The sequence below is a fragment of the Rhinatrema bivittatum genome, chromosome 7 (genome assembly GCF_901001135.1).
Source record: "Rhinatrema bivittatum chromosome 7, aRhiBiv1.1, whole genome shotgun sequence".
Taxonomy (NCBI): Eukaryota; Metazoa; Chordata; class Amphibia; order Gymnophiona; family Rhinatrematidae; genus Rhinatrema; species Rhinatrema bivittatum.
Window position 1 is genome coordinate 236,882,480 of NC_042621.1, and position 23,439 is coordinate 236,905,918.

The 23,439-nt window shown below is 45.5% G+C and overlaps 1 protein-coding gene across 2 annotated transcripts in view; it reads right to left on the reverse strand.

Annotated features, from left to right (window-relative positions):
• LRRC27 (leucine rich repeat containing 27) overlaps positions 1-23,439 on the reverse strand; it is a 230,595-nt gene that overhangs the window by 142,829 nt on the left and 64,327 nt on the right. For both annotated transcript variants that reach the window (XM_029609988.1, XM_029609987.1), the window contains exon 5: positions 21,118-21,270. In XM_029609988.1, the coding sequence (XP_029465848.1) occupies positions 21,118-21,270 (153 nt within the window). The remainder of the gene's footprint in view (positions 1-21,117; positions 21,271-23,439) is intronic.

A 23,439-nucleotide genomic window follows, 5' to 3' on the forward strand; every position in this document is an offset into this window, starting at 1 on the left:
GGACTTGGCCATAGAAGCTGTCCTGCGCTTTTTACCTGTACAGTCTTAAGATTTCAAGTAATACTGCACTTTTTAATATGGGTGTAATCATCAAGGATAAGCTGAAAGTTCTCCAGTAATGTTGGATTAATAAGTAGCCTTTATTCAGAACTTCTAGATTCCTATTGCTTAATGTAGTTAAGAATATATTTATCAAATGTCATTTTTAAATGACATAATATACAGCAAAAGTATGTGTGCATTCTTTCAGTATTAAATTGGTATAATTTTAGCTACCAAGTATAGCCCACACAATGCTGTAGTTTCATGACGTGTGCATCCCTCTATTACCGCAGTGGGAGTAACAGCTTTTCAAAACAAGTCTCTGTCTGTCACTAGTCGCTCAGTATCTGTCATCTAAAAAACCTAAGATAAATTTAGCAGAAAAATAAAATATTCATAATTTACTTAAAACATTTCTAATCCATGTTTCATTCTTCCCAATATTACCTCTGAATCTCCTAACTCATTGTCAACTCAACGTATGCCTAAGAAAACGAAGACAACAGGTAGACACAATGGCTGGCCATAGAAAGAATCAGAGCAAGGAGGATTAAAACTTACAGTTGTGTGCAAAAGCTTAGGCACCCCTGGCCACACTAAATGTTTCAATGAATCTCTGATGCAATCACTTCATGATACAATGTTAAACATGTCATCTTTGTGCAATTTTTAATGCAAAATTACTATTTATTTGCTTATTTTAACAGAATTAAATAAACAAGTGAATATGATGTATAAAAATTAAATTCAGTATGTTGTTAACATCACCTTTGGCAGAAATAACAGCTTGCAAACATTTTCTGAAACAAGCTTAGTACCTGATTCACTAAGAGTTTTTCGCCTGGACACTAATGGGAGAAAAGCCTTTATGAATCAGTACCTTAGATTCTTTCTCTTCTTGCCTTTGGATTTTTTTTTCTCATTCTTCCTTGCACAACTCTTCTAGCTCAGACATATTCTTAGATCTCTTTGCATGCAATCCCTACTGATTTTTAATAATCTCCCTACAGATTGTCAATAATGTTCAAGTCTGGGGATTGTGAAGATGTTTTCAAAACCTTCATCTTTCTATCGTGTAAATATTTCATGATTTTAAGGTATGTTTCAGATCATTGCCTTGGTGAAATATCCTACCTCTTTTCAGCTTCATTTTCTTCATCAACTTTGGGACATTAGCATTTAGATATATTCCAAAATGTTTCAGGCATATCAAGGTTTTGTGTTTCATACTTTAGACAAAGACTTTTTTGATGATTACAAAGATTTCTCTCTTACAACTCTTCCAATAGAACATTACTGTGTATGCAACACTCTACTGTGGAACTGTGGATAACTACTCCAGTGTCAGCTAAACTTTTCAGCAGGTCATTTGCAGTGATCTGTGGTTTCTGTTTTATCTCTGTTCTATCAGAGATTTTTCTTGGTCTTCCAGATCTTACCTTGACTTCATCGGTTCATTGTAATCTCAGTTTCTTAATGTTTCTGACAGTTGAAATTTCTGTCTAGAAGCATCTGGAGATGTTTTTTATAACCTTCCCCTGCTGTGAAAGAATGAATTATTTTCATTTTCAAATTCTCAGTCAGTGCTTTGAGGAGCCCATGACTGTTGAAAGTAGTCCAGAACAACCACCATAATCTAAGAAAGTTAGAAGGGTCAGAGTTTTCTTTAACGGTGGAATTGTCTTCATCTGACTAACTAAGGCCTAATAACTCAATCAACTTTTTGGTCCTTATTAACAACTTAAAAAAAAAAAAAAAAAGAGTAAGGAATTAATTGGAAGGGTGCCCAATCTTTTCAACATGCCATATTCACTATTTTATTATTTCCAATCTGTTAAAATCAGCAAATAAATAACAAACAATCTTGTATTTAAAACTGAAGAATGAAGCCATATTTAACTTTGTACCATATACATACAATTTGACCAGGAATACCTAAACTTTTGCATACTATTGTACTTAACACCATGTGGGAGACTGAGTGGAGTTTCCCTGGCTGGAGAAAGAAATTCACACCGACTCCAGCCTTTCTGGCGCAGATAAAACATTATTGAGTAACACAATACTTCAAAAGCCTTCCTACCTTCCGTAGTAGTCACTTACATACTCAGGGTTGTAGACTGCCTTGTTTCAGTGTACATTAACTCCTTTCTGGTTTGAACAGACTGCCTTCCTCTTGGAGACATAGAGGCCTACTGAGCAGAGCTGGTTTAACCCAACCCCAACTGGGTCCTGCCCTCTGGACTCTTCCCTGCCCCCGCGGGGTCCCGCCCATAGAACATTCTCTGTCTATGGAATTAGGGTGGACCAGGCTAGAACCTGCACATGTTCAGATGGGGACACTAGGGATGTTGCCTCACCCACCAGTTCTTCAGACTTATAGTTCTGTGTGCAAACCCAAAGTCAAGCACATCAGAAATGAAAATAATAAGATCTCAAAATATACAAAAAAGGTGCCAATAGTTTGGAAAAAACCCCAAGAAACAGATGTAAAAGTTGTAAAGTTCTCAAAAAGATGACCAACACAAATGTAATAGTTGCCATTTCAGTCCTATATTTGGGTTCTCCTCAGGGCTTTTCTTTTCTTTAGTCCTTTACTACTATGAGTGCTGGCTGTTATTTTAACACATTTGAGGTCAATATTCAGAAAGGGGTCGATTTTAAAAGGAGCACGCGTGTTGCACTCGGGTGTTTTAGTGTGCCCATGGGCCTCAGCCCAACCCCAGACAGATCCAGCACCGAACCGAGGGTTGACGGCGTGTTCCACCATGGTTGACGGTCTGACCCTTTGCCAGGCCTGCAAGCTCCCGAGGCCAACAACAGAATAATGTTGGAAGTGAATGGTCCTCCGACCATTCCGAGCCCTTTCGGACCTGCCGCTTGGATCGGCATGGAGCAGCAGGCCTGGCCTGAGGTCGAGGGCAGACGGGCATTGACACGAAGACATGGCAGACTAGGATTCATGGGACGGCATCACAGACGAAGACTTAGGTTGATGCAACGGCATCACAGACGAAGACTTGGGTTGATGCAACGGCATCACAAACATGACGAGGAACTTGAAATCCAAACAAGACAAGACACAAGGCAGGAGGACATTGGCACTGTCTCTCAGGGCGCCCTACTCAGTCCACCTGCAGAACTGAGTCGCGGACCACCCTGTCCCACTGCGCGCCCTACACAGCCCAAGGAGGCTGGTCACAGACCACGCTGGGAGCGGGACAAGCGCAGGAAGAATCCAGTCGAGGTGGGACTCCGATGACGGAGCCGATGTCATCCGAAGCACCAACACGGCTGGCAGGACAAGACTGCTCAGGAGCTCAGGACACCAGTCCACCTGCAGGCCTCTCCAACCCAGGCAAGACGTCGTCCGAGGAAGCAGGACCGACAGGACCAGAAGGCTCAGGAGCACAGATGTGAACACCAAAGAGGGCAGGAAACCAGGAGGCAAAACACCAGGAGACGAATACTGGGACACCTGGACGAGGACCTCAGGCATGAAGACATAGCATGAAGACATAACTTGACATGGCGAGACGAAACGAAGTGGAGCTCCACGAAGAAGACCTGACGGAGCTCTGGCAGGCAGGAGCCTCCAGAGAGAAGTAACTCCGATGCAAGGCGAAGACTGGCTGACGGAGCAGCCCTTTTATAGGGCTGCTGCAGGAAGTCCAATCTTAGGTGGGGCCAGCACACTTCCTGTGTCTGGCCCTTTAAATGACATGAAGAGAAGCGCCGGCGCCTAAGGGAAGCAGCAGGAGAGCTGTGCAGGACCGCGGACAGCGGCCTGCACCGTCGTCAGCGTGAGAGATGCAGGGCTGGGCCTGAGGAGCAGGCCCGATGACGGCAGAGGCTCCAGCCGCTGCAGGAGGCCCCGGGGGTGGCTCCAGCCGCCACTTCATCCCGCGGATGGGGCCTCCGTGCTGCGAAGACCACAATGACGTCGGGAGTGGCATCGGCTGCGAAGAGGAAGACAGACAAGTCCGCGGCTCCGACCACGGCAAAGGGCGGCTTGATGGGCTGCCTCCGGGCCGCAGGAAGCAAACAAGTCCGCGGCTCCAGCCGTGTGGGCAGGCCCGACGGCTATGTCCATGCCGCGTCGGGTGAAGCAGCAAACAGCAACAGGTGAGTGCCTGCTCGCGGGGGGACCCGCAGACAGGGTTCATAACAGCGCACGTGTTCATGTGCACGCGGTTCGCAGCACAGGCACATGGACATGCCAATTTTATAACATGCATGCGTCCATGTGCGCATGTTATAAAATATGGGTCCCACGCGCACATGTGCACCAGATTTTCATGTCCACGCGTGCATGTGTAGGTGGGTGGCCTGCTCCGCGTGCAGTGGGGGAGGATATTAGAAAAATACACATAGCGACGAAATCGAGCCTCTCCCAGTTCCCTCCTAGTCCTCTCCAATTAAGGAGCGGACTGGGAGGGAAATTTCCTATCCCTAACTCTACGCTTCCTACTTCTTCCCCTCCCCTCCCTATCCCCTAACCTAACCCTACCTATCACTAATTTTTTTATTTTAATACTTACTGCTCCCTGGCAGCAGAAGTAAGATCCATGCGCTGGCAGCCGGCCGACACTGGCTTCCCAGGACAGCGGCTAATGGTGCTATCCCGGCTCACCCCACCCCGCCCCTCCCCATCTAGATCACGCCCCCCAGCCCGGCCCTTTTGCAGGGCCTGGCACTTCGGCACATAATGGGGGTTATGTGTGTAGCTGGGCTGTTCTAAAATGCGCTCGGTGCGCACACGGGCCAGCCACTCGCATAACCCCAGTTTTTACATGCGTGGCCCTTTTAAAATCGGACCATCAGTCAGTGAGCGGGAAACTTATCTGCGAAAAGTTACACCAGGAACAGTAACTTTCAAACTAGAATGCAAGCACACATGAACACGCGTGCATTAGCCTGAGCCCAGGGATGTGGAAAGTTTCTAACGTGCATGTTATAAAATAGCCTGGCCATGCGCACATATGCACCAAATTTTAAGTTGGCATGCACATAGATATGCAAATCCCGCTTCTACCACATATAATGGGGGATTTTGAAAGGGGTGAGCATACATAACATTCCTAGTTTACCAGTTTATTCACTAATTTGCCCAGTTAGCAGATAGGTTTTCCGCCCCACCCCAGTTTGCTAGCCTACACTCCACCCAATTACCCCAGACCCTTTAAACCCCTCAGAAATGGCTCGATTCTTTTACTTTTTAACTTACATGTCATCCATAGCAGAAGTAAAGTTACACGGCTGGGCAGCTCAGAGCATGCCAGGGTTCGTAAATATTTACACTCGCATCTCTTGGCTAGGCCTCGAAATACGCACACCCTGCCCCCTTTTGGAAACTCTGAAAATATGTGCGCCACGGCATTTGCGTGCGTATATGGGCACTTTTTAACATACAGTTGGCATGCTTAAGCCCAGCTTCTTTGCATATCCCCTAATTGATGAGTGTGCCAGGATTTTAAAATTCACCTTATAACTTTTTTTTTTGTAATTATTTATATACTTTGGGGTAAATTTTAAAAGAGTTGATCACTTTAAAAGGCCCATATACCCAAGTATCTGGGCTAAGTGGGAACAACTCGTATTTTAAAACGGCCCAATTATGTGCATAAGCGAACAACTCTATGGGGCAGATTTTAGAAAAGTACACGAGCGCGTACTTTTGTTCGCGCACCCGGCGCAAACAAGGGTTCGCCGGATTTTAATAGATACGCGCGTAGCCGCGCGTATCTTTTAAAATCAGGGGTCAGCGCGTGCAAGGCTGCGCAAAATCGGCAGCCTGCGCGCGCCAAGCCATGCAGCCTGCCTCTGTTCCCTCCGAGGGAACTTTCCTTCCGCCTTCCCCCACCTTCCCCTCCCTTCCCCTACCTAACCCACCCCCCGGCCCTAACTAATTCCTCCCCCACCTTTATTCCGGCTGCCGGCACGCCATGTTCCGGTCCAGGGGCTGGTCCGGAGGCCGCAGCCACACCCCCGGCCGGAAGCACGCCCGCGGCCCTGCCCCCGGAGCACCCCCGATGACGCGCCGGCCGCAACACGCCCCCGATACGCCCCCGACATGCCCCCCAGGAAAGCCCCAGGACTTACGCGCGTCCTGGGGCTTTGTGCATGCTAGCAGCCTATGCAATATAGGCTCGGCGCACGCAGGGGAGCTTGGGGCAGGTTTTTGGGGGGTACGCACATATCTTACGCGCGTACCCCTTTGAAAATCTGCCCCTATGTGTGGAAAAATGGGGCAGAGTCAGGGCATGTTAGGGTGTTCTGGGATGGGGCCAAAATGTATGCATGTAAATCCATATTTTAAATCCTGCAGCAGCAGTATGCAGCAGGTTGTTAGCTATGCATATTTCTTTCTGCTCTTAATGAGGTGTAGACTACTTAAATCTCTTTTTAGGCCTAAAACTACTGGGTGAGGGGTCTGGATAAACAGGAGGGAGTGCAGGCTGAAGAACCAGAGGGGTCTGGATGACCTCAAGATAGACTGGGCAAACTAATTAGTAAAACTGGTTACGACTTTCACACGAGCATGTTTTAAAATCTGTTAACCTGCATGTATTAAAGTTGATAAAGTCCTAAGGAAGATACGCAAACTACTCTTGCTTATGTAACCACTTAAAATTAGGTGCACACATACGTGCAATGGATGTATTTTAAAATTTGCCAGTGCAATTGTGTGCATGATTTAAAATTCCTGCATATGTGCGCTCGCGTGAGCATATGCACATAAATGGTCACCCGCATACTCGTTTTACAGTTACTGTTGCGGAGCGCTCGGAAAGCGATCCCACTTCCTGAGAGAGGTGTGTCCTTGGGCCGCGGCTCGACCCCAGAGGATTCCGAAGAGGGCCGCGGGAGGCGTGGCATGCCCGAGCATGGGTAGGACGGAAGCAAGACTGGAGTGATGACCAGGCAACAGGCCCTCCTCCGGACCTGCACGCTTCGGAAGACCCAACAACGCAATGTTGGTCTTGTGAACAGTCCTCCGACCGTTCCCAGCCCTTTCGGACCTGCCGCAGGGTACAGCACGAAGCGGCAGGCCGGACGGAGACCAGGACAGCGAAGACTGGAACATAGATTCAGACGAGACTCAGAAGCAGGGTACTGGAAGTGCAGACGTAGACTCAGAAGCAGGGTACTGGGAGTTCAGACGTAGACTCAGAAGCAAGGTACTGGACGTGCTGACGTAGACTCAGAGACAAGATACTGGACGTGCTGACGTAGACTCAGAAGCAAGGTACTGGACGTGCTGACGAAGACTCAGAGACAAGATACTGGGTGTGCTAACGTAGACTCAGAAGCAGGGTAATGGGGGTGCAGAGGTAGATTCAGAGGCGAGGTACTGAAGATGCAGAGGTAGATTCAGAAACGAGGTACTGAAGGTGCAGATGTAGACTCAGGAACAAGGGCTGAAGGAAGACATGGGCACTGTCCCTCAGGGCACCCCGCTCAGACCACTCCTGGGACTGAGTCAAGGGCCACCCTGTCCCACGCGTCCCCAACACTGCCTTGGAGGGCAGGTCACGGACCACGCTGAGAACAGGAGAATGCAGGAGAGATCCAGGCGAAGCGAACTCCGATGCTGGGATACTGACATCCGAAGCCCCGTCGGCTGGCAGGAAGGGAAGCTCCAAAGCACAGGGACGAATCCCACCTGTTGGCCACTCCAGGGCCCAACAGGCCAGAAGGCTCAGGAGCCAGACGAAGACAAAGGGCAGAACATCTGGGACTGGATTAGGAACTGGATCAGGCACCGACATCAAGGCAACAGGGAAGAAGCAGGTTTGCTGCACACCGGCAGCCAAGGTAGGATTGCTGCACACCGGCAGCCAAGGCAGGTAACAGGGTCAGGAACAAGGACTTCTCAGAGAGTTAGAAACGAGGTACATGGCTTGCATCACAGATGGCCCTAATCAGCCCGCCCCGAGGGCTGGTCACGGACAACGGCGTGGCCGCGAGGTACCAGGACATTGGAGGACACAGGATCAAGGTGCTAGCTTTCAAGAGATTCAAGAGCAAGGTACTTAGCTTTCAGGCGAGTTTCAGGATCAAGGTACAAGGCTTCTATTATCTGGGCTGGACCATGGATACCGGATTAGGAATCAGACCTCAAGGCAGGAACAGGAACAAGCGAACATCAGGACTGGAACAACTGAAGACATCAGGACTGGAACAACTGGAAACATCAGGACTGGAACAACTGGACAAGAAGCTCTGACAGGAAACATGGAACACTGGACCTTGCAGAAGGCTGGAACTCAAGGCAGCTCCTGGAACGAGGATCTCAGGAGTGACCAACTCCTTGCGAAGGCAACGACAGACTGAACGCTGAGCCCTTTAGTAGCGCTGAGGTGGACAATGCCCAGGGAGGGGTCAGCAGGAGGCCACACCTGACTGACCCTTGAAGAGGAGCAGAGAGGCGCGCGCTCGGGTCCCAGGAGACTGGAGAGCTGGTGCTGGAAACTGGTGGCGTCCTCAGCCACGTGGAGGACCCATGGAAGCCAGGCAAGCATGGGGGTAGCCCTGCCCTGAAGCTGGAGAAGTGGCAGGCTGCTGGAGCGGTTTCCAGCCGCAAGGACTGAAGCAGGAAGAAGCAGAGAGAGGTAAGACTGGCTGCAGGGGAAGCAGGGGGCTGTAGCAGGCTGCAGGCACTGCTCCACGCTGCAAGGCTGAAGAGAGAAGTGCTGGCTGCAGGGAGCTGGAGAGGCTGCAGGCACCGGCAGGGACGGTTCCCTGCCGGGTGAGGACCCGGGCTGAAGCAGGCACTGGGAGGGACAGCCTCCCTGCTGGCTGAAGGTCCCAGGATCGCAGCAGCACGTCGGGGGAAGGCAGAAACAGGAGCAGAGGAGCCGGCCACATGGCAACAGCTGCGGGGACGGCCCCAGCTAATTCAGGAAAAGAGAAGCAGCAGCGTCAGCAGCCCAACTGGCTGCGAGAAGGTAAGAGCCTGCCCACGAGGAGCGCGGGCAGGATCGCAACAGTTACTGTCTTTTTAATGATATAAACAAATCAACAAAACTTGATTTACAACAAATAGATATGATTGCAATAACTATAATAAAAAAGAAATACAACGAGAAGAAACAAAAAAAGTCACATCATTCACTTAGACCAAATAAGGGGGTAAAAAGATAGAAAAATATAACATTAGGAATAGAATTAGAATACAGGTAACTCTAACATAAAAGTACTCAAGTGATGTTTTAACTAACCTCAGCTATCAAAGGGGAGGGATCAGTTAACTGTTCCCTATTCCGAAGGAGGCCCTCTAATTAATCAGGATAAAAATAACAGCATATCTAGTACCATCGAGACTGACCTGATTCTTACAGAGATATTGAAGAAAAAAGATGCTCCTAGAGAAATTACTCACTGTTTTTTCATTAGGAAAGATTTACGTCTCAATTGAGTCATCCTGGTAAAATCCAGAAAAAAGGAAATTCAACAACCAAGAAAGAAATTATTTTTAAGCTCTGGACTCCACAACTATCTGGAACTCCTAAGAAAGCTCAGAAGGATCCTCAGAAAAAAAAGATATAGCCCTCTTGGGAGTAACAGCTGGTTGACCTTCATTCCCCCTAGTAGAAAGGTAAAAACCTTTAGCAACCTGGGGCATTGACTCAGAGGAAATTTTTAATACATCAATATAGAACCTCCTAAGCATATCCTGAAGGGAAACCACAGTAACTTTGGGAAAATGTAAAATACACGCATTCATCATTCTAACAGGATTTTCAAAGTTCTCAAGACTTTGATGTAAATAATCTTTGTCTTTGATCAAAGCTAGGTTACAGTCACGGAGTATCTCACATTGTTCCTTAAGGCCAGCAATTTTGTCAGTATGAGTCTATAAGAGTCTCTTATGTGAATCAATTTGCCCTTGTAGATATTTGCTCCTAGATATAACACTATCTATTTTGAAAGACAGATTTCTCCAATCCTTTGATAGTGTGATGAGTAGCATGGGAGTCAGCGCTTTATGCTGTGGTGTAGTTGTTGCAGCCTTGTAGGCAAACCTACAAGACCTATATCGATAGCTGGCGAATGCGCCCTGAAGCGGAACAGACTGGAATTTCACCTTTACCAGCTGCCTTCTGGGTAGGTTGAGCCCTTGGACTCTGGTGACTGGCAGAACTTAGGCAAGTCCCTAGGGCGGTAGAGAGAGCAAGAGTACAAGGGCATGCCAGGATCAGGACAGACAGCAAGCTGAAGATACCGGGACAGGCCAAGGGTCAGAGCAGGCGGCAAGAAAGTGTGATCAGATCCAAAGCAAGAGGTCTGGCCTAGGCAGCAGACAATTGTGGTCAGATCCAAAGCAAGAGGTCGGTATCAGGAAATCAGGCTAAGGATGGACGAGACACATAAGAGATACTGGATGAGACAGCGGGGCAGGGCCTCAGCTGGAAAGTCTCCACAGCGCCCTTTGATGATGTCAGTGGACTTCCACTATTTAAGGCTGCCATAAACACCTCTCAGTTGCCTCAGCAATGTTGCTCCTGTGTTCTTCTTTTCCTATGCAGGAGACCTGGGTCTTAGCGGCATCTTCGGCGGGGTGTACCACTCTTGGCGGCATCTGTTACCAACAGTATCCCTTCCGGATGAGGAGACTGGCGGTGCCCGGGGTGAGGCCAGCAGCTCACAGGACTGTCCCTGAGCAGCCAAACATAACAGTTAGCATTCTACAACGTCCCTAATATGACTGGGGAGGAGTTCCCAAGAAGGGCAAATGAAGATTAACAACTTGCACACCATCCTCAGCCCTTCTTAAAACCAAATGAACAGGATCAGTCCTATCACCAGGACATGCTCTCACAGCAATATTAACCAGAGAACTAGGATCTGAACATCAGTCAGTAGAGCAGACACAATATTGGGGGGAGTACATATATCAGGGCTGAGAGAAATAACAGAACTTTCTAAAGTGGCATGACTAATGTTACACTGAGCAGACCCTGACAAAGTACCTGTATTGGAATTCAACATATATGCTTCAATGGTTGGCTGAGTCATAGAGGGGAACTCCATGGACCCAGATAGAAGATTCCATAAGGTTCCCTTTCTTTTTTCCCCATCACCAAACACTGGGTTAGAACAACTCCGATGGAAGAAGTGAATACTCAAAAACAGCTGTGATATCATGCAAAAGGTCTCCCAGGAAAAGTTTTCTGAGGGGTGCATGGACTGGGCTGAGCACTGATGGCTGTGCACCACAACCAGCTGAAATTTATGGAGAGAGAAGGCCCTTCCTGATGATGTCAGTGCCTTCCACAGAACACACTGGAAGATGGAAAACCTGGTCAGGATACACAGAGAGTAAGGAAGTTTAAGTCAAATGAGTACCTCTAGCCACGACTCCCAATGAATGCCATAGCCAGTTGATATTTATGGAGAGAGAAGGCCCTTCTTAATGACATCAGCATCTTCAACAGAACACAATGGCAAGCTAGAAAACCCAGTCTGGATCCACAGATGGTAAGGAAGTTTAGGCCAAACATTTGCCTCCAGCCATGACCCCCTATGCACATAACTTTATCCAGATATTCAGTGGAACTTAGGCTAATATGTCTGTAGCTGAATATACCTAGTTAAAGTTTCATAACTTTTGGTCTACAGCTCTCAATATTTGCGCTCACTGGGTAAAGTTAAATTGCACATTAGAAATTACTCTTGTGCTGCCTCTTATTATCCTCCTAAATTTTGTGCATGAAATAATTTGTATGCATAAAACTTAACTAGTGTCTGGGGGACATGGGGAGGGAATTTCAAACATTGGGTTTTGTTCTGACTAACTCCGATAATTAGCTAGACAATCCCTTTGAATGTTAACCTCATTTATGGTTAGCCAAAACCCATCAGTGATATCACATGGAAAAAATACTTAATAAGAATCTTTAAAAATGCTCATGTTCAAATTTTACGTTGTAACTAGTGTAAGAGCCCATAAAAATGACAGGGAAAAGGCCTTTAGTGTGTACATTCATTCCCCTGACTTTTCCCCTTCCACACCCTGTGACCGGGAACTACCTTTTTCTCAGCCACAGATATCAAGTGCGTGTACTTGCCACAGTGAGTAAAAGTGCATGTGCTATTACACGTTCTAAAAATTATACCACTTTATTGGATACTGTGGTGCTTTCTTGACAGGATTTTACTCTGATTATACAGCCATCCAAATACATATGAACTATAATCCCTTCTTTTATTAAAAATGTTACTCACGGGCCATGCAGCAATTGGAATACATTGAACGCATGTACACATAAGAACATAAGAAATTGCCATGCTGGGTCAGACCAAGGGTCCATCAAGCCCAGCATCCTGTTTCCAACAGAGGCCAAAACCAGGCCACAAGAATCTGGCAATTACCCAAACACTAAGAAGATCCCATACTACTGATGCAATTAATAGCAGTGGCTATTCCCTAAGTAAAATTGATTAATAGCCATTAATGGACTTCTCCTCCATGAACTTATCCAAACCTTTTTTGAACCCAGCTACACTAACTGCACTAACCACATCCTCTGGCAACAAATTCCAGAGCTTTATTATGCATTGAGTGAAAAAGAATTTGTTTACTCACAGGAAATACATAAAAAATTGCTGCCTTTGTGTGTCCAGTACAAAACACATTTTAATTGCATTTCATGTTTAATTAATTTTATTAAGGGAAAATTCTTGGTGAACTACCAAGAGTAGACCCTAAGAATGGTGACATTTATGCTTACTTGATAATTTCCTTTCCTTTAGTTCTCCTACACCAGTCTAGAATTATTGGGTTATATTCTCCTTCCAGCATATGGAAGCAGATCACATGACTTTTTCTGTGATGTCATCACTATTTACATGTGGTGCAGGATAGTTAAAGCCAGTATCCCCATGACAAAGCAGTTTATTAAACTTTAAAAAATTAACCATATATTAAAATGTGGAATTAGTAACTAGAAAAATTCAGAAGATGAACCTCTTTAACGTTTCTGAAATAAACTTTAGTAATTCCAAATAATCATGATTTTTTTTAAAAACTTGATATGCTCAATAACTTACAAAAATCTGTAACCAATACATTTTTAGCGTCCCAGGCTGGTTTCTGGACTGGTGTAGCAGGATTAAAGAAAAGAAAATTATCAAGTAAGCATAAATTCCTCCTTCCTTTCTCATTCAGCTACACCAGTCCAGAAGAATTGGAAAGTAACAATGCCCAATTATTCTGAGTGGGATGATGTTAAACCGTTCTGAGAATGCTTGCTTCAAAATCCGCATCTTCTTTGCAAGAACATCCAATCTATAATGTTTTATAAAAGAATGTAAAGACCACCAAGCCTCAGCTTTACAAATGTCTACAGGATGTATAGCCACCACTTCTGCCAAAAAGGAAGACTTGAACTCCTGTGAAATGGGCTCTGATAATTTCCAGAGCCTGTTCATCCTTTAATTTGCATGCTGAAGATATTGTTTCCTTAATCTACCTTGCTAAGCTTCCTTTTGATGCTGATTCACCTTTACAAGGTCCTCCAAATAAAATTAAAATTTATCTGATTTACAAAATTGACATCCTTGAAGGCTCTTCCTCGGGTCTCTGAGGTGGCATGGTGCCCGGCACCATCAGTGGAGAATGCCTGGGACTAACGGGGGCATTGGAGGATGGGGCCTCGGATGGGTGGAATCACTTCAGTGGCAGTATGGCCGCTGCCAGTATCGCACCAGAACCGTGTGCTGACAGTGACCAGTGTTCATGCTTGCGGGATCTCCCATAGTGCTTACGAACATAAGAAATTGCCATGCTGGGTCAGATCAAGGGTCTATCAAGCCCAGCAACCTGTTTCCAACAGAAACCAAACCAGGCCACAAGAACCTGGCAATTACCCAAACACTAAGAAGATCTCATGCTACTGATGCAATTAATAGCAGTGGCTATTCCCTAAGTCAACTTGTTTAATAGCTGTTAATGGACTTCTCCTCCAAGAACTTATCCAAATCTTTTTTGAACCCAGCTACACTAACTGCACTAACCACATCCTCTGGCAACAAATTCCAGAGCTTTATTGTGCGTTGAGTGAAAAAGAATTTTCTCCGATTAGTCTTAAATGTGCTACTTGCTAACTTCATGGAATGCCTAGTCCTTCTATTATTCAAAAGTGTAAATAACTGATTCACATCTAATCGTTCAAGACCTCGCATGATCTTAAAGACCTCTCTCATATCCCCCCTTTGCCGTCTCTTCTCCAAGCTGAACAGCCCTAACCTCTTCAGCCTTTCCACATAGGGGAGCTGTTCCATTCCTTTTATCATTTTGGTTGCCCTTCTCTGTACTTTCTCCATTGCAACTATATCTTTTTTGAGATGCGGCGACCAGAATTGAACAAAGTATTCAAGGTGTGGTCTCACCATGGAGCGATATAGAGGCATTATGACATTTTCCGTTTTATTAACCATTCCCTTCCTAATAATTCCTAACATTCTGTTTTCTTTTTTGACTGCTGCAGCACACTGAGCCGACGATTTTAAAGTATTATCCACTATGATGCCTAGATCTTTTCCTGGGTGGTAGCTCCTAATATGGAACCTAACATCATGTAACTACAGCACGGGTTATTTTTCCCTATATGCAACACCTTGCACTTGTCCACATTAAATTTCATCTGCCATTTGGATGCCCAATCTTCCAGTCCTGCAAGGTCCTCCTGTAATAGATCACCGTCCGCTTGTGATTTAACTACTCTGAATAATTTTGTATCGTCCGCAAATTTGATAACCTCACTCGTCTTATTCCTTTCCAGATTATTTATATATATATTGAAAAGCACCGGTCCAAGTACAGATCCTTGAGGCACTCCACTGTTTACCCTTTTCCACTGAGAAAATTGACCATTTAATCCTACTCTCTGTTTCTTGTCTTTTAACCAGTTTGTAATCCACGAAAGGACATCGCCTCCTATCCCATGACTTTTTAGTTTTCTTAGAGGCCTCTCATGAGGGACTTTGACAAATGCCTTCTGAAAATCCAAATACACTACATCCACCAGTTCACCTTTATCCATATGTTTATTAACCCCTTCAAAAAAATGAAGCAGATTTTTTAGGCAAGACTTCCCTTGGGTAAATCCATGTTGACTGTGTTCCATTAAACCATGTCTTTCTATATGCTCTACGAGTTTGATCTTGAGAATAGTTTCCACTATTTTTCCCAGCACTGAAGTCAGGCTCACTGGTCTATAGTTACCTGGATCACCCCTGGAGCCTTTTTTAAATATTGGGGTTACATTGGCCACCCTCCAGTCTTCAGGTTCAATGGGTGATTTTAATGATAGGTTACAAATTTTAACTAATAGATCAGAAATTTCATTTTTGAGTTCCTTCAGTACCCTAGGAAGCATACCATCCGATCCAGGTGATTTGCTACTCTTTAGTTTGTCAATCTGGCCTACTACATCTTCCAGGTTCACAGTGATTTCGTTCAGTTCGTCTGACTCATCACTCCTGAAAACCATCTCCGGAACTGGTATCTCCCCAACATCCTCATTAGTAAACATGGAAGCAAAGAATTCATTTAGTCTTTCTGCAATGACCTTATCTTCCCTAAGAGCCCTTTTAACCCCTCGGTCATCTAATGGTCCAACTGACTCCCTCACAGGTTTCTTGCTTCGGATATATTTTTTAAAGTTTTTTTTATGAGTTTTTGCCTCTATGGCCAACTTATTTATTTTAACACTTTTTTTATACCGACCTTCATAGTAATAACCATATCGGATCGGTTTACATAGAACAAGGGTATAACTGAAGCAATAAATAAAGTAATTAACAATAGAGGTGAATAAGGCAAAGTTACATTTAACAAGGAGTAAAAACTTGGATGCTTAAATAGCTGGAAGAAAGGTAAAGGCAGGAGGTAAATATAACATAAACAATAAAGAATATGGGTTAGAGCTTAAGGTGCTTTAACCTGGAAGTGCCAGAGTTCATCGTTCGAGAGGATAGAAAACCATACGTCCAGGTGAGAATAATACTTCATTTTGAATTTGAATTTTGAATTTGAAATGAATAAAACTTCATTTCAAATTCTCTCTTCGCCTGTCTTATCAATGTTTTACACATAACTTGACAATGGTTATGTTTTATCCTATTTTCTTCAGATGGATCCTTCTTCCAATTTTTGAAGGATTTATTTTTGGCTAAAAAGCCTCTTTCACCTCACTTTTTAACCATGCTTGGCCTGTTGCACTGATGGTAGACCCTTGGCCCGAGGTGGGGTTGGTGCTACCTGCAGGGCAAGCTCTACGGGTCCCCACCGTAGAGTGGCGGAGCAGGCTAGGAGACAGAGGCCGACTGGAGCTTCACCAATACCAGCCCGCATTCCCCTTAGGTTAAGCCCTTGGGTGCTGGAGCCGGCTGAACTTAGGCAGGCCTCCGTGAGACTCCCAGCTGGTGCAGACAATGGTACGCCAGAAACCAGCAGAGGTAATGGAAGGCCGAGGATGGTCCGGATGAGGCAGGGTTCCAAAGACCCAGACGCCAACAGGAACAAAGGAGGACAGGGGGCATCCAAGTAAATATAGGCTGAAGCCTGAGAGGCTAGGTCCGTAGGAGACAAGGGGAGTCCAAGGCAAGCTGGAGTCAGGGCAGGCGACAGGAAGGCACAGTACCAGGAACAGAGCAAAGGTCAGAGCTAGGAGATAGATCAGACGTGGTCCAGACGAAGCAGAGGTCAATACCAGAGAATCAGTCCAAGCGTAGTCCAGGCGATGCAGGGGTCGATACCAGAGAATTAGTCCAAGCGTAGTCCAGGCGATGCATGGGTCAATACCAGAGAATCAATCCGAGGAACGAGGAGCAGACAAGGGAACACGCAGGGGCAGGAACCAGGAACGATGACAGGAACAAAGACAAGAACGAAGACAGGAACCAAAAACAAGCAACTAGTACACGAGCAATCATGGAGACCTGTTGCCAAGGCAGGGAAAAAGTGGCTGGACCCTGCCTTTTATACAGTGATGTCATCATCCGGGGCCATGGGCTATTTTCCCCTGCGGCCCCTTTAAAAGAGGTCAAGTTGTGCACGCGCACACCTAAGCCAGAGCCCAGAGGAAGGAGGGCGGTGGCGTCACTCTGCGGCCCGTGCGGGGAGGCTCACCAGGTACTAGGAGGATCCGCGCATGAGTCAGAAGCAGAAGAGGTGGCTGCAGGCACTCGAGGACGGAGGCGGCTGCCCACTGCTGCGAGCGAGGGTAAACCGGAGCTGGCAGCTGAGCTCTCGGGGTGAGTAGGCTTGGGCGTGGGCCTTGCACGGCCGGGACACATAACATGGTCCGGTCTTTTCCTGGCACTGAGGAAATGGAGGACCCCAATGTCTGGGATACCAGTGAGATCATGGAGGATCTGTCACCGTCCCTGCAATCCTTTGAAGAAATGGAGAGAGGAACAGCGAAAGGGAGCATATCAAGAGGCTCCTCGCAACCTCTCGGTGTCGAGGGCTACGACACGGGTGTGGATGGAGCAGATTTGGACGAACCGAAAAGTTTCTCCATCTTATCAAGACGTGCCCAACCGCCTTTTGACGTCATCTGATCACACAGACGACACCCATGGACATCATGCGAGGCTCCCAGGAACAGGATACAAACCTCATGTGGATCCGTGATGGAAATAGTCTGCGGGCACTGGGGGCACCGACGAAAACCGGATGTCGTCACAAAAATTACCCGGTCACCGATAATAGAAAGACTTGGGGGCACTCCATGAAGTTAGCAAGTAGCACATTTAAAACAAATTGGATAAAATTCTGTTACGATTCCTCCTGTAGCTGTGCCACAGGAGGCATCTCACCTTTCTCTGGAGGCCGCTCCGAAGCCAGGGCCTCACCTGAGCAATTGTCCGGATCCTGCTCCATGGCCTGGGAGGCCTTCGGTGTTGTTCAGGGCCTACTCGAGGCCTGCTCCACTGCAGCCTGGACGTTCTGGTTTGGGCCACGTCCTTCTCCCTAGGGGCGGGCCCGCGGCTTCTCTACAGTCTTATAGGGCCAGCGAGGGGTGGCCCATCTGGACTCCTCCCAGGGAGTTGCCTGCTTACAACAGTATAAAAGGATCTTCACTTCAGTTCCTGATGGCCTTCAGATTGGATGCCATGCTCTTCCAGGTTCTCCTGTGCCGATCCAGGTCTTCACTGGTTTCTTTATTTGTGATGGCTCCATGTCCTGTTATACTTGGTTCCTGATGTTTCCTGATGTCACCTGATGTTGGTTCCTGTTGTTCCTGTCCGTCCTCGCTTCAGTCTGCCGGTGTGCAGTACCTTGCTCTGGACTGCTTTGTGCAGGATTTTTCCTTTCCTGCGCTGGTCACGCTCCTGCGGGTGTAGGACAGGGTGGTCCGTGACAAGACCAGTGGTACTGGCTGTGTAGGGCACCCTGAGGGACAGTGCCAATGTCTAATCCTCCCAAGTCCTCGTCCTGACCCTAGCTTATGTCTACAGTACCTTGTTCCAGAGTCTACGTCTACAGTACCTTGTTCCAAGTCTTCGTCTTCAGTGCCTTGTTTCGGAGCATTCTATGTTTTAAGGTCTTTATCTGCCCTCATCTTCTGTCTGGCCTGCCGCATATTGCCGTTACCCAGCGGCAGGTCCGAAAGGGCTTGGAACGGTCGGAGGACTGTTCATTGACCAACACTATGTTGCTGGTCATCCTGAGGCGGGCAGGTTCGGTTGAGGGTCGGACCTTCAGTTCTTGTCTTTTACCTTGTCCTGCTCTTGGCTACCCATACTTGCACCAGCTTACCTCCCACGGTGTGTCTTGGGGCTCCTCCCTGAGTCGCGCCGTGGCTCATGGGCTCACAACACCTGCTTTAGAGGCGACTGCGCTCCTCGCGCTCGTAACAAATTCTTTTTCACTCAATGCACGATTAAGCTCGAATTTACTGCCAGAAGATGTGGTTAAGTTAGTTGGTGTAGCTGGGTTTAAAAAAGGTTTGGATAAGTTACTGGAGAAGTTTATAATTATTCATGTTTACGGCACATAAAAGGGGGGGGGGGTGCTGTGGGAGGGGAATTATCGCCCTGTTGTTGGGTCTGTTGGTAGAGGGAGAGATATGAGTCCACTCTCTCTTGTACTGTCTGTTTATTATTGAATTGCAAAACCCAATAAAAATGTTTGAACATAAACTGCTATTAATCAATAAGAATAGCCACTGCTTGTTACCAGCATTAGTACCTTGGGATCTATTTAATGTTTGGGTACTTGCCAGATAATTGTGACTTTGATTGGCCACTGTTGGAAACAGGATACTGGGCTTGATGGAGCAATGGGCTGACCCAATATGTCATATCTTATGTTCTTATGTTGTCTAAGAGAAGAAATTACTTGTGAAATTAATGTTGCAACCTCATCTTTATGGAAGAATCTAAAAACTGAATTTTCTTCTCAAACTGAACTTCCCCTTTCTCAATAGAGTCACAGCTACTCCCTTCACATGGATCCTCATAGTCCATAAATGGATACGCAAAGGATTGAGAAGCACCTACTCCACCTCTATTAGGTGAAAGCCTCTTTCTTCTTTGAAATGGAAAAGGATTTATTTGGGAGCTGTCCTGTAGCTTATGCCCTGTATGAACTGTAAAAAATGTTCCTTGACTAGGCTTCTGTAAAGCATAAAAAGACTAGTAAAGGAATTTGAAAAACAGGGAAGATTTCTCCGGTAGTGGGCATGTTAGTATCCACATCTGAATCCAATGCCTAACTGACCTCACAAGTTAATCCTAGAAGTTCAGCATTTTTTTCTCTGTTTGCATGTACCATCCTGAAAACCGTGCAAGTTATTTTTAATATGCCTGATATGTCAGTATTAACAACTGCCTCAAAATCCCCAACTACTCTCTCTTCAGTCTGGGGTATAAATGAGGAACTTGTCCTGGCCTCTAAAGCCCCTATCTCAGTCATTTGAGCTGTTTTTGCAACTTGCTCTGAGTCACTTTCATTGTGGCAGAAAGCTAGATAGAAACAATTGCACCAGAGAGACAGGGGTGGCTTCACTCTGTTATTGGTACCTTATTAACGCAAGGGGCTTTTACGGTTAACACTTACTCTCTTGAGAAGAGTTAATATACAGTCACTGTCAATCAAAATTCACTTTTATTAACTTACTTCAGCCTTCAGGAAAAAAAAACTCAAATATAAATAGGGAATTGAAGGGGAGACAATAACTTTTAGAATGTCCTCTTCTTATCCTATTCCTTTAAATCCTTAATATAGATTCCCCTTTGAGCTCTACCAAGACCCTTAATGGGAACCGGAGCTAACAGCATCAGGGCTTGCAAACTCTGAATCAGACAGGTGCCTTGCCCCTTAGACAGCTGAATAAGTTGCAGATAAAGCTGCACTTATTTGAGCTATTTTTACTCAAAAGATAAAAGAAAACCATTATGGAAATTCCTTTTGGGCTACCAGTATGTCTTTCTTCTGCTGAACGCAGAGAATACTGGCCTTAAATGTCCTGTGCCACACAAAAATAGTGATGATGTCTCAGAAAAAGTCATGTGATCTGCCTTCATCTACTGGAAGAGGAACATAACCCAATCATTCTGGACCGGTGTAGGATGAGAAAGGAAATTAATTTAATCATTAAACCTCCCTAAAATGCAGCATAAATATAGTTTTTGGAGTGTGACACACAGTGTACCCAACAACATAAACATAACAAGATATATATAGAGAGAGATTAAATGAATTGGCTGAAGAAAAAGGTATCAAAAATGTTTTAATATCTAATAGTAAAAAAACAATATAAAATCTCTCAGCCTCCACAGTAAGTCAAATTTCTAATAAAAGTTGCATGCCATGGCAGGATAAAATCCCAGCAATAAACCAAATACCTATTAAAGTAGCTTTGGTAGATGTGATGCATTCAAGTCCATGGAGAAAGGAGAGGAGGAATCAGAAAAAAAAAGAGAGAAATTGTGGGCTGTGGATAGTAGGCAAGAGTGTTATTTGTTGTATGTTTTATGCAACCAATGTATATATTTTTGTTGTGTTTGGTCTTAGTCCTATAAGGTTGATAATGATGTGGTTTGAATTTTTATTACCTTCAAATTCTGAACTTCTCTTCAAAGGTAGACTTGCCTTTGCATTCTGGAGAAAAGAAATGATGGCTTGCAGACCTTTGTGGACTACGTCTTCAGGTGGAAACTCAAGAGGACAATGTCTTAGATTCAGGGCCTTCAGTGAAGTTAAATAGCCTAAAAAATGAGTTTACTTTTTAAGACTGTTTTAAAAGTACATATTGATAAAGACAACTATAATGTCTGAGTTAAATGTTAAATGATATAACCACACTGCCCCTTTCTTCTGGAATTTCGACATCATAACACTGACTATAGATAAATATTTTAGGTATAGTTAGAATAACAATGGAAGAGAGATTAGCAAATTAATGTTGAAATTCTTTGCTCAGGTACACAATGAGGTCATGCATTACTACAAAGCTACAGGAAATAAAACTTATCCATATATAAAATATCTTTAGTCGGATGTGTCTGTCGGCTGCTGGTGGGGTATTCTTGTGTGCCCAGAGTGTATGCTCATCCCACCAGTCCCCGACAGCCATATCTAGCTATCATAGAATCATCAGAACCCAGGAACTTTGTACAGAATAGCTACAGTAGCTGAATGTAATCTGCTTTCAAGTATCTGAAAGGCGAAATATAAAAAAAATAAAGTATGACAGATGTGATGTGCATGTGTGCATGAACACATTTGCATACTCCACTAGCTACTAACCACATAAAAAAGATACAGGTCTTGGTTTGGGGAACCACCCTGACCTCCCCCTACCCGAGCCCTTACCCCATTGGAGGTGTGGGTGTTCCAGAGGCAGGAGGAATCTCCAGTTATTTCTTCCGGGCTGTTCTTGCATTCCAAAACAGTCACTGGTCAATCCAAGACCAGCAACATTAAGTTGTATTTTGTCGTGCAACATAATGGCATCAGCCTTGGGTTCAACAGTGGCTATTTCGTAATGAGGGAGCAGCTAGACAGGAGTGACTGGGGATTGCTCCTACCCACAGAAAACCTGGACCTGCGATGGATTAAGGGGTGGGATGGGAAGAAGTTGGGCAAGGTCCTGGGGGCTGTAGGGACTTTGGCTGAATTGGATTTGATGGGCAGGGTAACGGGCACTTTCATTTCTTATACTTTTTCTGAATGTTTCTTGGAGGGGTTTGTTGTTTCTTTTCTTTTGGATAATTGGAAGGTGATTGGGAGTATGCTGGGGCTGGGTGGGAGTGCGCGGTATGTGCTAGATATGGTCTGGGGTTCGGGGTCAGGAATGTGCTGGTGTTGGGTTTGGGAGGTCGATCAAGATTGTGCTGGGGCCATACTGGCAGGGACAAGAGAGTGCTGGGATAAGGCTGGGTGTCAGGGGGTCAGAGTGTGCTGGGCTCAAGCTGGGGAAGGAGGGGTGGCAAGTATGTTGGGGTTGAGTTGGAGAGTGTTCTGAGTGTTCTGGGGGTCAAGCTGTGGTGGGCAAATATGCTGAGCTCAGTCTGGGGAAGGGGTAGCCTAGTGTGCTGGGCTAGGCAGGGGAGAAATCAGTACTGGGATTTAGCTCACTCAGAGTTAGAGTGTGCGGGGGGGGGGGGGTAATCACAGTATACTGGGCTTGCACGGAGGACAACCTGAGGTACAGCTGAAGAGGATGGAAGTGAGTGCTGAGGTCAGACTGGAGAGGAAGATAATAAACAGGGAATTTCAGTAGGTTTCTGCTAGTAAGTTTTAATTTAATTTAGTGAAAATCACAGAACTCTGAAGGGTCTACCAGGAAGCTGCTTAGAAACTATGGAACAATTATTAGGACTCAGCAAGAGATGAGAAGGGAACTAAACATACTTTCTGTGTGTTTTTGACAATTTATAGCATCATTACTAAGAGACACATATTAATAGCGGGGGGTGGGGGAAGGGCAGGGGTTTGCTGTCAAAGTTTTGGCATTGCATATATCAAATATCATATCAGAGGTGACACTAACACCCATATCACTTGGTTCCATCGCTGTGGTGTAGAAGAGCTCAAAGTTACAAGCTCTTCAGGAGTGTTTTCCTCTAAACATCTTTAAATCAGGTGATTCAACGGAAAGCTATTAATTTTCCTCATAAAACCTATACAAACTGAGAAAAACAAAACTGTAACTGTTAGTCTCACTCTCTCTTTCACCTTGTATATTCACAACCACAATTTTATAAACTGCCATGACAAGAAAAACATATGGACATATTTTCCCCATAATATCTGCCATGCAGGTGAATTATTATTATTATTGTTATATTGAATATTTCATCATTATTGAGTGCAGTGTAATTTTGACTTTTGAATGCAACACCTGTGTAATTTGTTTAAAGCTACCCAGCGTT